The sequence below is a fragment of the Leptonotus elevatus genome, chromosome 6, assembly GCF_054856555.1.
Source record: "Leptonotus elevatus isolate MCC_2025b chromosome 6, RoL_Lele_1.0, whole genome shotgun sequence".
Lineage (NCBI taxonomy): Eukaryota > Metazoa > Chordata > Actinopteri > Syngnathiformes > Syngnathidae > Leptonotus > Leptonotus elevatus.
This window is the reverse complement of record NC_141244.1, coordinates 2,675,782-2,692,723: the sequence shown is the minus strand read 5'-3', so window position 1 is coordinate 2,692,723 and position 16,942 is coordinate 2,675,782. Positions and strand designations below refer to the sequence as shown.

At 40.5% G+C, this 16,942-nt stretch overlaps 1 protein-coding gene across 6 annotated transcripts in view; it reads left to right on the top strand.

Moving 5' to 3' along the window:
- The window catches only part of LOC147171791 (CUB and sushi domain-containing protein 3-like), a 499,351-nt gene that overhangs the window by 86,486 nt on the left and 395,923 nt on the right, over positions 1-16,942 (top strand). For all 6 annotated transcript variants that reach the window (XR_015095358.1, XM_086078287.1, XM_086078288.1 and 3 more), the window contains exon 4: positions 6,279-6,473. Coding sequence is in view for 5 of the 6 variants with exons in the window: in XM_086078287.1 (XP_085934413.1) it covers positions 6,279-6,473 (195 nt within the window). In the remaining variant the exon portion in view is untranslated. The remainder of the gene's footprint in view (positions 1-6,278; positions 6,474-16,942) is intronic.

Here is a 16,942-nt window from a genome sequence, read left to right as displayed (position 1 = left end):
TGTCAGTTCTGGGCCAGACGAGGTGAAAAAGGTGAATGAAGCAGGAACAGAGGGCCGGAAACAAGAGCTCTGACCAAAGGTCGCGCCGGCTGTTTTAAAGTTGTGGGGCTTGTCCGTCACAAGGGGGTGCGGGCGCTCAACCCAAATCAGAGACTTTTAAATTCCAAATTATTAAAAAATAATAATAATTAACTCTTTGACTGCCAGACGTTTTCAGAAAAGGGATGCCGTCAGTGCCAGCCGATTTAAGCATTTTGACTGATCTTTCAAGGTCCACAGAAAATGTTCTGTTTGGACTATGGAAACACACGTACTACCAAATGAAAGATTGGACTTTCATCTTTCATCAGAAAAAAAAAGTTTGTTTCTACCTTATTCCGTTCTTTAGTAATCAACAATAGAAAATGGTTAGTTTGACCCAATTTCGCCTGTTTTGGACCAAAATACGGAGAAATCAAGCTTTTAGTGAAACGTTATTATTTCATGCATTCTAGTGAATTTGACACTTCTTTTTGTCCATGAATGATGCCACAAACACCTAAATAGTGCTTTACTTCTTTAAAACACTACCACCAAGAATGAAAAAGTGTTTTTTGATAGCAAAATACGTTTATTTACATTCAACAGTGTAACAATTTGACAACAATTTGGCAAACTATTTACAAATGTGTGCAACTGTGGTGCTATTTACAAATATGTGGATGTTTCAACGACAGTTTTTCTTTTTGTGTAACACTCCCCTGCGTGCAAGGAGACGCAACAGGATTTGCACAACAGATTAGTTTCACTGCGAATGCCTCTTCGCGTGCAGAAGCTACACTTTCTTGCTGGCCGTTTTTTTCCGGGGAATAGCAAGTATATACTGCAGTGTGTGTCAAGTCTAATATCAGGATCATGCTACGGTTACGTTACGGTGGTGTTACGTCTCGCTTCCTCCAGTTGCTATACCGGGTGGTAGGAGATGTTCTGATCCATTTTATCCACTCCATTCATGGTGGCATCGTAGTCCAGAAACAGTGTCTTCTCCGTGATCAGACTGTACCCGCTCCTCCGATGAATATGCATTGGACTCGGGGTACTCTTCATTGTCCGATCGAATGTCCGCTTGTGCAGCTCCGGCGTTAGCAGCGGTAGCCGCGCTTAGCCGGTGAGGCTTACTACGTGTCTTAGCAGTCGCGTCAAGGCTTCCAACTTTGGCGTCAAGCTCGGAGTCATCATCATCATCATCATCAATCTGCATTGGTCGATGCCAACTCTCCATCGCCCGATCGAATGTCCGATTGTGTAGAAGTACCCGGCCGGCTATTGTGCGCGTTTTCCGGCCTTAGCAGCGCTAGCCGCGCTTAGCCGGTGAGGCTTACTACGTGATCGTAACAGTCGCGCCAAGGCTTCCAACTTTGGCGTCAAGCTCGGAGTCATCATCATCATCATCAATCTGCATTGGTCGATGCCAACTCCCCATCGCCCGATCGAATGTCCGATTGTGTAGAAGTACCCGGTCGGCTATTGTGCGCGTTTTCCGGCCTTAGCAGCGCTAGCCGCGCTAGCCGCGCTTAGCCGGTGAGGCTTACTACGTGATCGTAACAGTCGCGCCAAGGCTTCCAACTTTGGCGTCAAGCTCGGAGTCATCATCATCATCGACATCAATGCGCTTTTTAGTATTGATTGATGCTTTCCGTCTTTGAAAAAAATGCTCAAGCGTGAGTTGCTTGCAACCGGTTGCTTGGTCAAGCCACAATGGCTTGAACCAGCCATTGTCTCCTCAACACTCTAGCTCCGCCTCACGTCTTCTACTGCCGCCCACGGTGGGCGGCCCATCCAACCTTGTGCAAAGAGAGTCATCGCTGCCCTCTAGGGGCCAAAACGAGTCTTTTACTAATCAGATCTGCCTGATACTTTCAGCACAGCTGCCCAAGGCTTTCCTGCACCCGTTTTTGAAAAAAAAAAAAAAAAAAACATAGGGGACGTCTTTTAACGTCCTCGGCGCCCTTCCCTAGGTTTATGCTAAACGTTTTATAACGTTTATGGCAGTCAAAGAGTTAAGAATTAAATTTGGTCAGGCTGGCAAGTCAAGTTTTTCCAAGCAAAACATGTTATCGTTACACATATCAATTAATAACGCATCATGAGATCATTTTGTTCATTCCGGAGCAAATAAATAATCTCTGGGTTTACAATCATCATTCCTGTTGAAATACATATGACATTCCTTCATAGGCATAACATGATGTGAAACATTCAGTTCTGCGTCAATTCACTTGTATTTGATGAATTTCTTATGTGAAATATGTAAGATTGATTTGTGGATTATAGGTGTTTCATGTGAGGGCAGTTCCTATCGTAACCACTTGGAGGCACTCTAGTCACGTGTAACCTCCAAGAAGGCGGGAATGGATTCCAACGGACCTTTTGTCCCATGTTGTTTTATGACTTTGATAAGAGTTTGCAGACTGCCAGTCTGCGATGTCAGCAGGTGTGAAGATGATGCTTTCCGATAAAATACTTTGGTGCTATAAACTTGTTGTTCTGGCTGGTGACAAACAAACATCCTGGTGAGATAGCCTGTGGTTGACTTAAAAAAGAGTGTAATCTCTTTTGGACTGTCTCTGGTAAGGCAAAAGGGGGAGACTGAGGCATCTCACCCCACCCTAGGTTGACTAAGCGCATATTTTTCCAAGAGTGAAATGTTAAGAAAAGGAAGAGAAAAAAAATTGAGGGTGACTGGTCTATAATTGTTACAGACCCCCCTTCGTCAAGAGGGATGAATCTTCAGGATGTCCAGGTTGACGGGTTTAAATGATCCGTGGCAGGGTTCCGGCCATGTTCAGATGGCAGTAGTCCCAGTCACACTCCACTGCAACAGCCAAGACATAACACTGGTGCAACTTTCCCCAACCATCTGGTCTGTGTTTCAGTGTGCATCTATGTGTGTTCAGTTAACTGTGTGTGCCTAACTAGGTACTATGTTGGCTAAATAAGGGACTCGGGTCTCACGACAGGCACGGGCCTGGAAAAGGCGCAAAACGCAAGGTTCCAAAACAAGACAAAGGCACTGTTGTCTTTCTTTGGGCCGATGGTGAAAAAAATTGTCATGGAAAAATCTATATGTACTCGCAAGTATGGAGCACCTCCAGGAGTATTCACGATCTGACTGGAAATGAGCAGTGCATCGTCTAATACCACAACGTGAGGATTCGGCATTGCTCGGCTTCGCTCGGCTTCACTCTTTTACCCGTTTTCAAGGTATGTTCGGCTTAGCTTGCTTTGGTTGGGTGTTCGAACTCCGAAAATGAGTTCAAACTCCGAGGCATTTTTTACTCCGATTTTTTGGTTGAAGTCCGAATTGTACGAGTTCCGAGATGTTCAAACTCTGAGGTTCCACTGTGTGCGTGTATATACATATATATATATTATGCTGAATATGCATCTCAAAACAATTGCCTCTTAAATAAACGCTCGTTTCTGGTTGGCTGCTTCCTTGACCCACGGAGGCAAGCTACTAGTGGCGCAACAGATCACAAAAGTCATGGTTCGAATCGGATCACTGATTTGAGTCATGGATCGGTTCGTTTTTCGGATCAGTAAAACAAAAAACAAAAATACTAACAAAAAAGATAAATAGTATTTAGTCTTAATTTATTTTGTAATACGCTTTTGACCATAAAAAAAAAAAAAATCAAAATGCCTAATATGGCCGTTTAGGATTTAAGAACAGTGCAATATGAGGCAGATACATTCTTATTTTATACATGGTCCATGTGTAAAATAAGGTATTAATGGCTTAAAGCTGTGTTCCTAAAATCTAAACATCTATGTTTGACATTTTGAGTTGATTGTTTGTTTTTTTCACTGGGAAAAAGTGTTTTGTAAAAAAAGGAAGCCAATGTTCTATTTATCTTTTGTTGTTGTTGTTGTTTTTTATTAATAATGAAAAGACCTCAACGTACAATTTAAGGCACACTCCCTTCCTTTAAACGTGGAGAGTGAATTACAAAGTAGCCTTGGTCCAGAATATTGAAAAAGAAAGCAAGGCAAGTACCAGCTGTCAAACTAATTTACTGTTACCAGCAAGGCACTTGTTAATGCTACAGTTAGCTGCTAGCCACTAATGAGATTTGTGCTGTACCATACGCTGATGTTGATGTTGGTCGCAACTATGTCAGATAGTTAGATAGTCCCACTACGGGGTGCATGCAGAATATTACAGGGGCGAATGGAAATGTTTGATATGTAAAATCCGTTCAAACCCTTAAATGCATAGAAGACTTTTTATGCTATCATCATATCATCCATAGGCTATATCTATCTTCTCATTTGATCCATTTGATTTGTCTTGCTATAGGCTATTGACAATTCCAAAATTACGTCACAAGTCAACATTGCGGTTTTATGCTGCGTTTGAAGTTTGATTTATCCCACTCGGAGGGTCTCAGTTCCACCCTCAAAGCGTTTGAGGCAAATATTCTGATAAATTGTTGTTCTGGTTAACACAGTAATTCCAAATAACGTTGTGTCATGTGAACATATGCCTTGTAGTTTACATTTGCCTTTAAGGCTTTGAGGGCGGAACTGACACAATCCGAGTGGGGTACATCTGTTTTCCCACTTTCGTCAAATGCAGCATTTTTGTCTTGGTGAAGCGATGCACTACGCTCATTGAAAAGCATTGGAATTTGGATTGTTGTAATTTGATTTCTGAGGATTATTTTTATTTGAAAATGTGATCAAATGTTGTTTGTGACAAACATGCCTGGTTTGTATGCAAGTCACAGGCAAAACTAATACAATACGCCATGGAAAGGAAGCGTTGCATTGTGGAAATAGCAGAAATGCCCAAATGTTCGGAATTGTCAATAGGTTTTATGTTGGATGCCCTTCCTGACACTACCCTCTGCATTTACCCGGGCTTGGGACCGGCACAAAAAGGACACTGGCTAGTTAAGGAAACCCAGCCACCACCTCCTTTCCTCACACAAGTGCGCAAACTTCACGTCAATATGTGATTTTGTAAACAAAACATTGTATTTATCTCCGAACGGCACTTTAAAAGGCATGAGCAATGTCTTTACAAAAGGACAGATTTTTTTTTTTTAAAACATGACATTGTACATAAAGTGCAAAATCTATAAATATAACCCTAGCCCAAAACCATTATTTGATATTAAGTGTAACTGGATGTGTGTGAGAGATGATCTTCAATTCACCACCTCATCTACTACAACTACTACATTGCAGAATTTCCTTGTCTCCAAAATGTGCTAATAAAAATAAATGTGTTGAAAAGCCAGTTTATTTCCCTATAAATTATGAACATGCATATTTGAATAGGTAAAAAAGTTTCTTCATCTTCAACCTGCATCCATTTATTATGCTCATGTTTTTAGTACTCCCAGCTTCTGACAATCTGATTGGCATCTGAACAGCAATGAGTTTAGATTGTGCCTTTGCAAGTTGGATCCCTGAGTCACAGTGAGGAGCTGGAGAAAGCACTATGTTGATTGATTCACCTTTTGATGGAGGCTGTGGGATATAGTGTGAAGTATCTCCATCACCAAAAAAGGCTTGCCATTATTAAAGGCAAACTTAAAGGCAAGCTACTTTAAGTAGCTTCAATCTGCTAAAATGAATGGGAGCAGTTCTTTAAAATGTGACCTCTATAATAGGTGAAAAATGGGGCAAAATTTGAAAGTAAATCCATTGTTGATTTTCAGTCTGGAGATAGAGATTCACACCTTGAAGTGAAGCACAGGTGATAAATTGGGCAATTCACGGGAGTGCTTACACTCAAGTTAATCTGCACGCATAACTGCGCATATCCACATCCACTGTGCATTTCCGCAAATATGTCCCTTCACGCAAAATGGGACCACCCACAGAGTATGAGGTCCTACGCACAGAGTGTGTTTTGTGTTTAGGGAGGGGTGGCTATTCTACATATCGTCACTCTCTTAAAATGTTAGCCCATGTAATTTTTTTGCAAAAAATATTTTTTCGCTTAAATCATCTCATCATGATGCAAATGGTTCAAATTTTTGTGTTTCCTGAAAAATCTGAAAAAAATGACTTGGGTGATTATTTTAAGAAGGCGTCAATATTCTACATTCTTTAATATATGTTGTTTTCCTGTTCAAAATTCCAGGTTGAAATAATGCCAGACCAATATAGTCAGACTTCTGTTGAGCTATTAACACAACCATCATGTTTGGAACAATTTTCTCTTTCTCTCTCTCTATCTCTCTCGTCTCTGATTTTTATTTTATTTTTGTAAACTTTTCTAGAGCTCTGGAGCAGCTCATGTGGAAATCCGGGCATTCCACCTAAAGGAATACTGAATGGAACTCAGTTCAATGTAGGGGCGAAGATCCGTTACAGGTGTATCTCTGGCTATGTCCTAGATGGCTATTCATTCCTCACCTGTGTCACGAATGCAGCTGGTGTTTCAGTGTGGGACTTTCCTGTGCCATTCTGCAGAGGTAAGACTATTTAGCCCTGTCAAAATTAGTGATGTATTGTAAAAGCATTGTAAAATGATTACCAGATTGTCTGTCTCATATTAGTTTCAATATATAATCCTGCACAATAAGTAGCTTTAAAACATTAGCCCATTTAAGATGCAAATGCACTGAGTACAGAAATAATACATTGTATTTAAAGGTGCATTGTGCAGTTTAAAAATGTAATATTAAAGCTTTTTCTACATCATTCATGCTCCACCAATGCCCAGATGAGTACGAAGAGCCCTGCCTGTTTTACTCTGACCGCACCTATCAGCTTTTATCTTCCCTTTATAGTAGACTGTGGGGACCCTCACACTCCACAGTTTCTTTGATGAGGGCAGGGGGGGAGTTTTTCTTACCTCATTTGAAGTCATGTCTTCGTTTGTCAACTGGGCTGTCACTTTAAGATCGTGCACGTACTCGCACGTCCACCATGAACGAGCCTGACACAGATGCTGCAGTTACACTTTGGGCCAGAGGTGGCAGTCGCGAATAAAAAAGTGACAAACTGCTCAAAGATCCTTTAACTCCTGTAGATAAAAAGGTGTTGACACTTATGGAGTGCATCCATTCATGTTTTTATGAACAAAAATTTAAGTAAATGAACGCTGACTAATATTTAACTCTCACTTCAGAGTTTTTTTTTTATTTGTTTGTAGAAATTTTCTGACTTGACATATCTTGCAAAATGTTTTCATCCTTACCAGTAGGATGCTGATGTTTTAAAGTAACGCAATTATTCACGGTTCTGGTGGTAACAAAAGTGACCATAAATTAGTGCACACAAACTGAATTTCCTCAGAGCTCATCTTAGTAAAAACCCCCCATTAAATGTATTTGAAGGTAGTGTCAATATCATTTATAATCTTTAGTAATTTACCATGAAACATGAAGCTATCTTAAAGGGACATTCAGTGATCCCTAATACCATCTAGTGGTCAAAGAATAGTATTAGAAGCACGCAGGAGCACGCACACTACGGTGGCTCAGAGAGACCTTATTTCGCGTGAACAAACAAGCGTCTCGCTGAGCGATGGCGACTTGGCAGCCATTGTGAAGCCCAGCGAGCGAAACCGAAAGACAGAGCGAGTCGGAATTAGCCGGAGCAGCTAACAAGAGTGGCTAGCAACAAGAGTGGTTAGTGGAAGATAGCTGGAACCATAGGCTATATTGGCTAACAAGAGCAGCTAGTGGGAGGAGCTAGTAAAAAAAAAAAAAAAAGCTTGCGAGTGCAAAGCAGAAAGTGACAAGGGACGGGCCCAAATCACGGGAGTTAGTGACTACCACCTGCAGGCCCGAGCTGTGGAAGGGAAGCTGCAGTCGACCCATTGGGTCTGACACTCAATGCAATACCACCTAGGCTAACGACATTCGCGAAGCTGTCCTTTGAGCATCAGTAGCAGGAAGATGGCGGCGAAACATGGCAGCTCTAATAAGGTGAGACTACAGCCATGTAATATAATTAGATCACTAGACCTTCGATTATACAGTATATAAAAAAATACATTCATGCATTACAATATTTATTTTTGCATAATATTGACATACACAGTCGTTTTTTAAAATTAATGAATTATTAGTTTACCACTAGATGGCGCTGGGGATCACTGAATGTCCCTTTAAACAAAAGAAAATTTACTGTACAGTGTACATGATGTTTGGTGTGCCAGATAGGGGCAAGGACGTGATATGGTGGGGAGGGGATATGATCAGTTGTCAATTGAATGTCATGTCAACCTGTTTGGATGGAACATTGCCCCATTACAGAAAGGATCTCAGACATGCATGCGTTTAAAGAGTGGATGGAAGCACAACACACCCTCATCATGCTTTGTAGCCACCTGCACAATGGGGAAACCATATAAGACTACATGGGTAGCTACATCAGGTCACAGGAGCTAGACTTTTGCTCTCGTTAGGCAGACCATTACAAGAAACGTACAATTTTTATGTTACATTTAATCATACGGTATAATGTAGCCCAAATCCTTGAGATGAATGGCGTCTTGAATTTAGCGGCACAGCTGAAAGAAAAGGCCTTCTGAAGATTTGACACATTATTCATTTGGCCCTGGAAAATGTACAGCTGAAATATTAACCATCAGTGTTTTCATCTTGCCAGCGCTGTGACCGCTGTTCTTCCACAATTCGACTGAGCTTTGTGGGTACCAGCTGTTGGGAACCTTTCAACCATCCTATTTTTGGTCAGATGCAATAACTAAAACATGCTCTGCTGTTTACCTTAGCTCACAGTACTTGTGATTTAAATGATAATTGATAATCAAGAGAGAGTAGTAGGACCCTTAGACATTGATTTTTTTATTTTTTTGACGGCGATGCTGATGCCATTATTTGGCAGAAAAAATTCTGATAACCAATTAACTGACCGATTATTTTACTGGCAAAACATGATTTATGAATGATGCCCTTTTACATTTGTTCTATGTCATTCTCTTCTTTCCCATGAAGTGATGACTTCAAAATAAAAAACAGAGACGTCATTCTCACATGTTCAAACGTCATCACTGACAGAGTTGCATTTGAAATATATGATGTACAGAGAGATAGAGTTCAACTGAAACAGGGGATAATATTAACACTAATAATGCACACTCAGCATGAATATGAATCTTATCAACATGTACTTTTTGCGAGTGTTTCTGAAGTTAGAGAATGTTGATTTTTTTTTCTTATCAGGATTCGTTTAAAGTTGCAAAGACATTCACCAGACGTTCACCAACAGTTTTTCTTGAAGCAAAGAAGTTTCAACAATGTTAAAAATTTCTTGGCGACTACTAGCGTAAATTGGGTCATTAATTATTAAAATTAATACCTGATAAATGTATTAATTGGAGGAGACTCAAGTTTAACTTTCGGAGCACCACATCAGTTTTCAGATAGTTTTATCAGGATAACAGATGATAAACTCTGTAAATCAAGACATTGGAATGATGGACGCTACCCTTAGTTTGTGAGTTATTTTTCCAGCTTAGAGGTACATATAAATTGTTAAAACTAGGAATGAGACGGATATCCGTACAACACGAGTATCCGGTACAGATAATTTATTTATTCCGTATACAAACATAACCTGGATATAATTCCTTATTATCCTTATCCGTGCTCCAGTGCTCCTCTTTCACTGCTGCAGGCTGCATTTTTTTCTTTCTTTCTTTTCTCAGTGACGTGATTGGCCCAAGTGTATCTGGCCAGTCAGTCACACACAGCACCCGCTTCGCCCATTTCCCCCTCCGCTGCACAAGCGTCTGTGCTGCTTACGGCTTCTCATTCTTGATATGGCAGCTTGAGCTTCGTCGACGCAAAATTTTGTCTCCCCTTAATTTTCTTCAGCTTACTCGTATTTTGGTTCATATGTTTGTCAAAGTTACTTAGTGAATTTGTTTTGTTATGTAACGTATACGTACGTAGGCTGTGCTTTTAACGAGCTAAACTCGTTCGTGACGCGCCTGTAACTCACACTTGCTGGCTGCCTCGGTGCAAATTACGCAAGCACGTACACACGCGCACAAACACCTCTTTCTCTCTCTGTCTCTCTCTCTCTCTCTCTCTCGCTCTCTCTCTTTCACTTGCTCTCTCACACTCACACTCACACACACACACACACACACACAATGAATCTCAATTCTCAGACTGTTCAGTAAATATTATTCATATACATACATTTTCTAAGTTTATAAAAAAAACTTGTTCGAAAAATAGTTCTTCTTACTTTTGCGATTAAAAGCACTGATTAAAAAAAATATATATATAGCAACTTTGGGTCAATCCATATCAATTTCACACTTTATTTTACCATTTATTTTAGTGTGAAATTGAAAAAAAAAATTACTACCGATGTAAGCCCCCCTTATTTCCCATCAAACCACACCCACTTCTGGTTTTGGTCCTTGCTCCCTCCAAATACAGATACAGATCATTTAGATGGTTGAACAGATACAGATAGTGATGTACTCGCTCACCCCTAATTTATACAGTATATGCAAAGCCACACTGCCTCTAAGTGACCAAATCGTGTACAACATGAACAGCGCTCCCAATAAAGGCACACACACAAACAAGGGCAAGACAGTATACATTTTTTTGTAAATAAAATCGATTTTGTTACATAAAAAAATTAATAAATTATATACATATATATATATATATATATATATATATATACCTGGGCTCGGGTGGCCGTCATAAGCACTCAAGATTCTCGTCCACAACAACAACCGAGTCTCGAATAAATCGCTTACTTACTTTCCCGAAAAAACACTTCAGAGTCCAACATATGTAGAATCCTATTTGATCTCAATATTTAATGGTAAATGGAGTGCACTTAAACAGCACAACAACATCATCATATGTTCACTAAGCCTGACATTCACTTGTTTCATTCAAACATATTGAGTTGTTGCAGTATATTACCAACGGGAAAGGTTTTTCTTATTACCCAAGATCCTGCGCCGTCACTGATGCTGTTTTGTCTTTACTTTGGTCCATTTTAAATCCATCCACATCTTGAGTACTCACTCTTTGTAGCTTAATTCTTGCTAGCTAACGTTATGCTGTTACTAAGGTCCGCCAGCCAGCGTCCACGTTTGTCTGTTAAGTGCATTGTGGCCAACTGCAACGGAATCTCGGTCGGTTATACCACACTTTGATGGTATAAAACCGTTAGTAATAGTCCTCGCGGCAAATGCTAGATGGTTTAGCCTGCATGCTACTTGGAGGAGTCTTGAAGTTCGTGCGTAAGTGACACCCATTGAAAAGGAATGGGGAGGGGGTATTTGTATGCATTATACATATATTTTTTTAATAATTGGCAGATTAGTCCGTAATCAGTATTTTTTTTTCTTACAAAAATTGGTATATCGGTCGGGCCTTAGTTGCCCGAGGGGTCAATGAATGAAGCGAAAATATATTTAAGTTGACAACACAGAAGCCAAGTTGCTGCTCTGCTGTCATTCATGTACATAAAAATAAAAGCAGCAGATACTTGACGTTTTAATTTGACTCTCTAATGACTGCAGATAATGTGGATGGGCCCGCGGGCCCCACTTTTTCCAGATGTGCTTTTAAGTCTATATTCATCCATGAGGTCGGTGGGCATGAAAAGAATGAGCACCAAACAACAACAAAATTACATCAAACATTTGGTGCTCAATTGACAACTACGCCAGCATTTTTATGTGCACCCTTGGTTATAGGGTAAAGAAGAAGTTGCACAATTGAACAGTATGCATTTTTTTGTTTTTATCCTAGTGCTTAAAAAATTGCAATAACTGTCCCGCAGTAATGCTCTTGACAAAACGTAAAAAAAATAAGTAGAAATTCAGACAAATTGTTATGGAAGTGAATTTATATAGGTTGACAGCTTTGTAGTGTGCATGTAAGTTTCATATGGATAGAATGCCAGTTGTAATTCTGTACACATCACTGCTTTTAGATAAGCTGCTCTGGCCGTTCGTAATTTAATACTGCACAAGAAGCCTGTGACCACCCAACATGTTTGCACAAAAATCACCTGAGTGGGCAAACAGCCTTAGTGTCAAGTAGTCTTTTAAATAGTGTTTGTCCTAATTTGGTGGGCTGGAGCATGTCCCATCTGATTTTGGGCAAGAGCGAGCGGCAGAGTACACCTTGGACTGATCGCCAGCCAATCACAGGACAGTAGCCCTTTGTTTCTTAATTTTTAACCAACAATCAGATATAAAAATGATAAAGTCTTACACCGTAATCTATAACCAACAATCTAACAATTCTAGGTTTTCTTTCAGGTGAAGTTTTACTTGTTCTCTTCAGTCTGCTACATAGTGAAACACAGTAGATTCAACCTGCTATTGCATCTCTGAGTTTAACTGAAAGTGCTCTATAGTCTTCATTAAAGCAGATGTATTATGCCATTTATCTTGTTGAATACCATGACAGATTATCCCATATTTAATCTTCAGTATGTTAAGTAAAAGAGAATTTGAAGAACTGTCAGAGCCTGCATTGCAGATTGGAATTTGTCAAACCATTCATGGACCCAATACACTGCTGAAGGTGAATGAGAGAGTGAATTTTTTAAGAGGGGGCACGCTGGAAGAAACAAAAAGCTGAACAGAAAGTTTAAGTTCATTTAACACAAGCCTGGTTTACATGCAGGGGCCATGTATTCTGATTAAAATGAATCCGAACGGCCAAGCTGAATGAAATTGCTCCATATAAACACCTCAATCGGAATGAAAAGGCTGAATTCGAATGGAATTTCATTCAGAATCACAGGGGTGGTATATTCCTTTTGTCAATCCGAACGAGCGTCATGTATACACTTCAGTCGGAATAGCGAGGCTGCGTGTGGTATGCGCAAGCTCTGTCTGGACGTAAATGCGTCATGACGTCGTCGTTTCCACCCACTAAAGTGACGGCGTTTCCCCAGAGCCTGTGTGCGAGGGGAGATTTTGTTTTAAGTACTTTAAACCTGTTTTTATCAAGATGTTGCTTCAATAAAAGTGTTAACACTATCACAACTACTATGCTAAATAACAAATAAACTCCATCTTGATAAATCACGTTATCGATGTCCGTGCCTCTCCGAGCTGCCGCGGGGCTGATTCAAATAAAAGAGGGGGGCATATAAACGGCAGATTGGAAAGGATCACATCATATGTAAACAAGTGACCAGAGATCTTCATTCGGAATTATTTCAATCGAAATGACTAAAAAGTCTCCATGTAAACCTGGCCACATTAAGGCCTAAAACGCCTGCGAAAACATGCCTCTAATGCTACTTTTCCATTACACCTGCACGGCACGCTACCACACCGCACCTCACGGTACGACACTACACGGCAGCCATGACATTTCCATTACAACAGGCGCGCGGCAGGAAGAGGGCGGGATCATTTGAACTGTCCAAACCAAGCTTGCATTCCCGCAGTGCGTGCGGAGTGACAATTCGTGCCAACATTAAACCGTATTTACACTTTCATATGGACCACCATAGATGAAATATTGCAATCTTGATTTCATGACCGGCTCGCGAAGTTTGCTGCCTGCATTATTTCTGAATGGAGAACTCAGCCTCATTCATTTAACTGTGGCTCGAGCTCTCATTCAAGTGAACTGGAACACACGACCAGGCAAGCGGTAGGCACACGCGACTTTTTTTTAGACCACAAGCATTACAAATCCATTCCCAAGTACCTTGTAAATTGTAAATATAGTTTAGCGTTGTTGTAAAACATTATTATATTTATTCTATATACTGTATTTCTATTACTTTGGCAAAGACCGGCGGGCGCCTCTGCCTCTCTCGCATAAAAACCAGGAAATGGGCGTGTGCCACGGCATTGCTTGCTGCGTTGCTGTCGGCCAATCAGATGACAGGTGACGACCCGCACTGCAGACCCACCTCCAAGCTGGTTATAAACCGGTTCCGTTGAAACCGCTCGGCTACGAAAAAGACCCACGGAGGCGCAAACAAAAAATGACGCCTCGGTGTGGAACCAGTCCGGTGGAAAAGGGCCATAAAACCATGGTGACTTTAAAATCATCCTGAAAACCTGAGGTTTCCCTGGAAATTCAACAATATTGACAATACCTATTAAATAATTGCTCCTGAAGCAAATATAAACATAATTCCAAAGACATTTCAGACCTTACACCTGTGGTGTTCGTATAACGTTATAATAACGTTTGTTATTATAAACCTTCAATAAATATTTTTTTAAATAAACAACTGTGTCACATCTGCGGGTATATTTACCTTCAACACTGGAGCGCAGTTGTAATAACCTTGGGGGATTGAGTGGTAATTATTATTTGTAATAGTAGTGGTAATTATTATTCGTCATCCATTCTGTTACAAAGCCGTCTACAAACATATTTCTTAACAATGTGTCACTGTCAACTGGTTACACTAGTTCAAAGTCCTCCTGCACCGTCGTCAATCGCCGTCATTTATTTCATAACTCCCGCAAATCTGCGTCAGCCATGAATGCTCGAATACAATTCCAAGACACACTACAAGGCCCACGTCACCCTCTCGTGTATATTCTGATGCATTTCATCGGGCTAAGAGACCAAAAATTTGTCAAGACAAAACAAAATTACGTATCCGCTCTCCCAGCTTTAAAGGTAGAAGAGTGCCAGAGCGCTCCCGGCTCAAATGGTAGAAAAGCAGTAATGCGCTTCCAGCCTTAATGGGTTAAAGGAGGGTGTTACCAGGGGCGCAAGCAGACAATTTTATTTGGGGTGGCAAGGGTGAAAAAATGACTTAAATAGGGGTTCATACCTGAAATGTATAAATTAGTGGTTCTTAACCATGCAACTCCATCACTCACGGGCCAATCTTGGGCCGCGAGCACCGACTAGTGGGCAGGACAAAATATTTTCTGCTTTGCGCCTGTGAGGAGCTGCTCAGTCACAATAGAGCTTTCTGTTACTTGGCAACAGTTAGGCAAATGGAAGTTATTGACCTGTACACAATAAGTAGAAAAGAAAACTGAACAGCGAAACTCATGACTAAGTATTTAAAAAAATTAATACATCAAAGTTGATGCGTAACCTCACCAAAAGACAAAATATTTTTCATCTATTAAACATTTTTGTGTTAACAAGCATGACTCAAAACTGAGCCACAGCCCCGTTGTCCACCACGTGCCTCCGCTAATGGGTGTTAGCTCTCTTTGTCATGGGCCAGAAATTGTGCTCTTGTACAGGCCAGGCCACCGCTTGAGCCCACTTTCCCCTCATCTAAAGCCAGTGTGTCCCCTGTGTGTTAGCACATGTTCTTTTGATCTCATGTCCTCTGAGACCCTGCCCTCCCTACCCACCAATTTTTTCATACAATACATATTGTACACCAAATCACTATTTAACCTAACTGTCTTGTAAACCCTCTGTCTTATGTTGAGTTTTTGTGTTTGTTTGTTGTTTACCCTTGAGTCCTTTTATCATATTCTAAAATGCTTATCTTCTTCAGACCAGAATTTTTGTGCACGTGGGTGTGTATTGTGTGTGACATTTGAATAACTGAGAAATAAGGTAAAAAAACAAAAAAAATACTGGTTTTCCTATGTTTGCTCTGTACTTATAGAAGCATTCCAAAGTAGTGGTTCCCAACCGCGGTTGTTGAGTACCCCTATCCAGCCTGTTATCCATGTCTCCCACGGCCAACACAGGTGTTTCAAACGCTCAGCTAATCAGCCAGCTCTGCATAAAGCTTGCTAATGATCCTCAGCTGTGTTGGGTGAAGGAGACATGGGCCGTTTCTCAATATGCATTCTTGTCTGTACTTACGTCTTGAATGGTCATCAGTCGCGGCCCAAATACTGTTCCAATTGCAAGTACGCAAAAAACCATAAGGGTCGAGCAAAGAACGGACGGAATACCCGGATGTTATTCTGGCTGCGAGCTTCCTGGTTCTGACGCATTGGCCTAACTGTGTACCACGTGACTAGATGTTATATAATTTATAGTAATATATGAAGTATAATTTTAAATTATACATGGGATTCATCCAATTTGGGATTATATAGATGTGAGTTACAGGTTTAGTTCAGATTCTCCTGAAACTATGGTACATCTGTAAAAAAATATATTTGAATGTGTGTGTATAGTATATAGTAAATTATATTTAATATATAGTAATACATTTATATATAATATGGTAAATTGCAATAATAATAATAACAATGCACATGCCGTGCCTAGTCTGCCGGAAATGAAAGAACAAACGTGATGCTCCTCCGCTGCCATTCGTTCCTTGAAGTACGAAATGCATCTTGGGATATTTTCCCAGCCAAGTCTTTCACCAAGCAACAACTGATGCATCATTGGTTTAAGATAGCAAAAAAGAACAACATCCAGGAAATCTGTGTGGTCTTGGCTTATGCATGCTTTCGATTGGAACAATACTTGGGCCGCCATTAATGACGTCTCACGAATTCCAAGGACGTAAGTAAGATTTTTAACCAATGTATGTTGTACAAACACATTTTGAAAAATCAAAATAGTAATATACATTAATTTAAAGCTAGTCACATGATAAAACTGTGATGAATTACGGAAATACATCAGCGAGATAAGCGTGCGTGGGAAGTATGTTCTTGAGCCCGGGCTTACCAAGACCCGACTTGTTGCGTCACAAGAACGTACTCTGTGTGGAGGAGAGAGTCTTGGAGAGAGAGAGAGAGAGAGAGAGAGAGAGAGAGAGAGAGACCACTCTTCCCATGCGGTCGTTCATTATGAGAGATTGCTTATATATGCTATGTTCACAATAGACAATAGCGCTTGCTATTTCACAAGTAATCTATTGCGTGTAAAATTAAAATATTGCAGAAATTGAAAAGTCTTCTGCGTCATTAGACAAGAAGGCTTGTTTTCGCTACAAGGAGAAAAACGCTGTAATTGGGGGTGAAGTTCCTAACCAGATCGACAAATCTGAGTGGAAT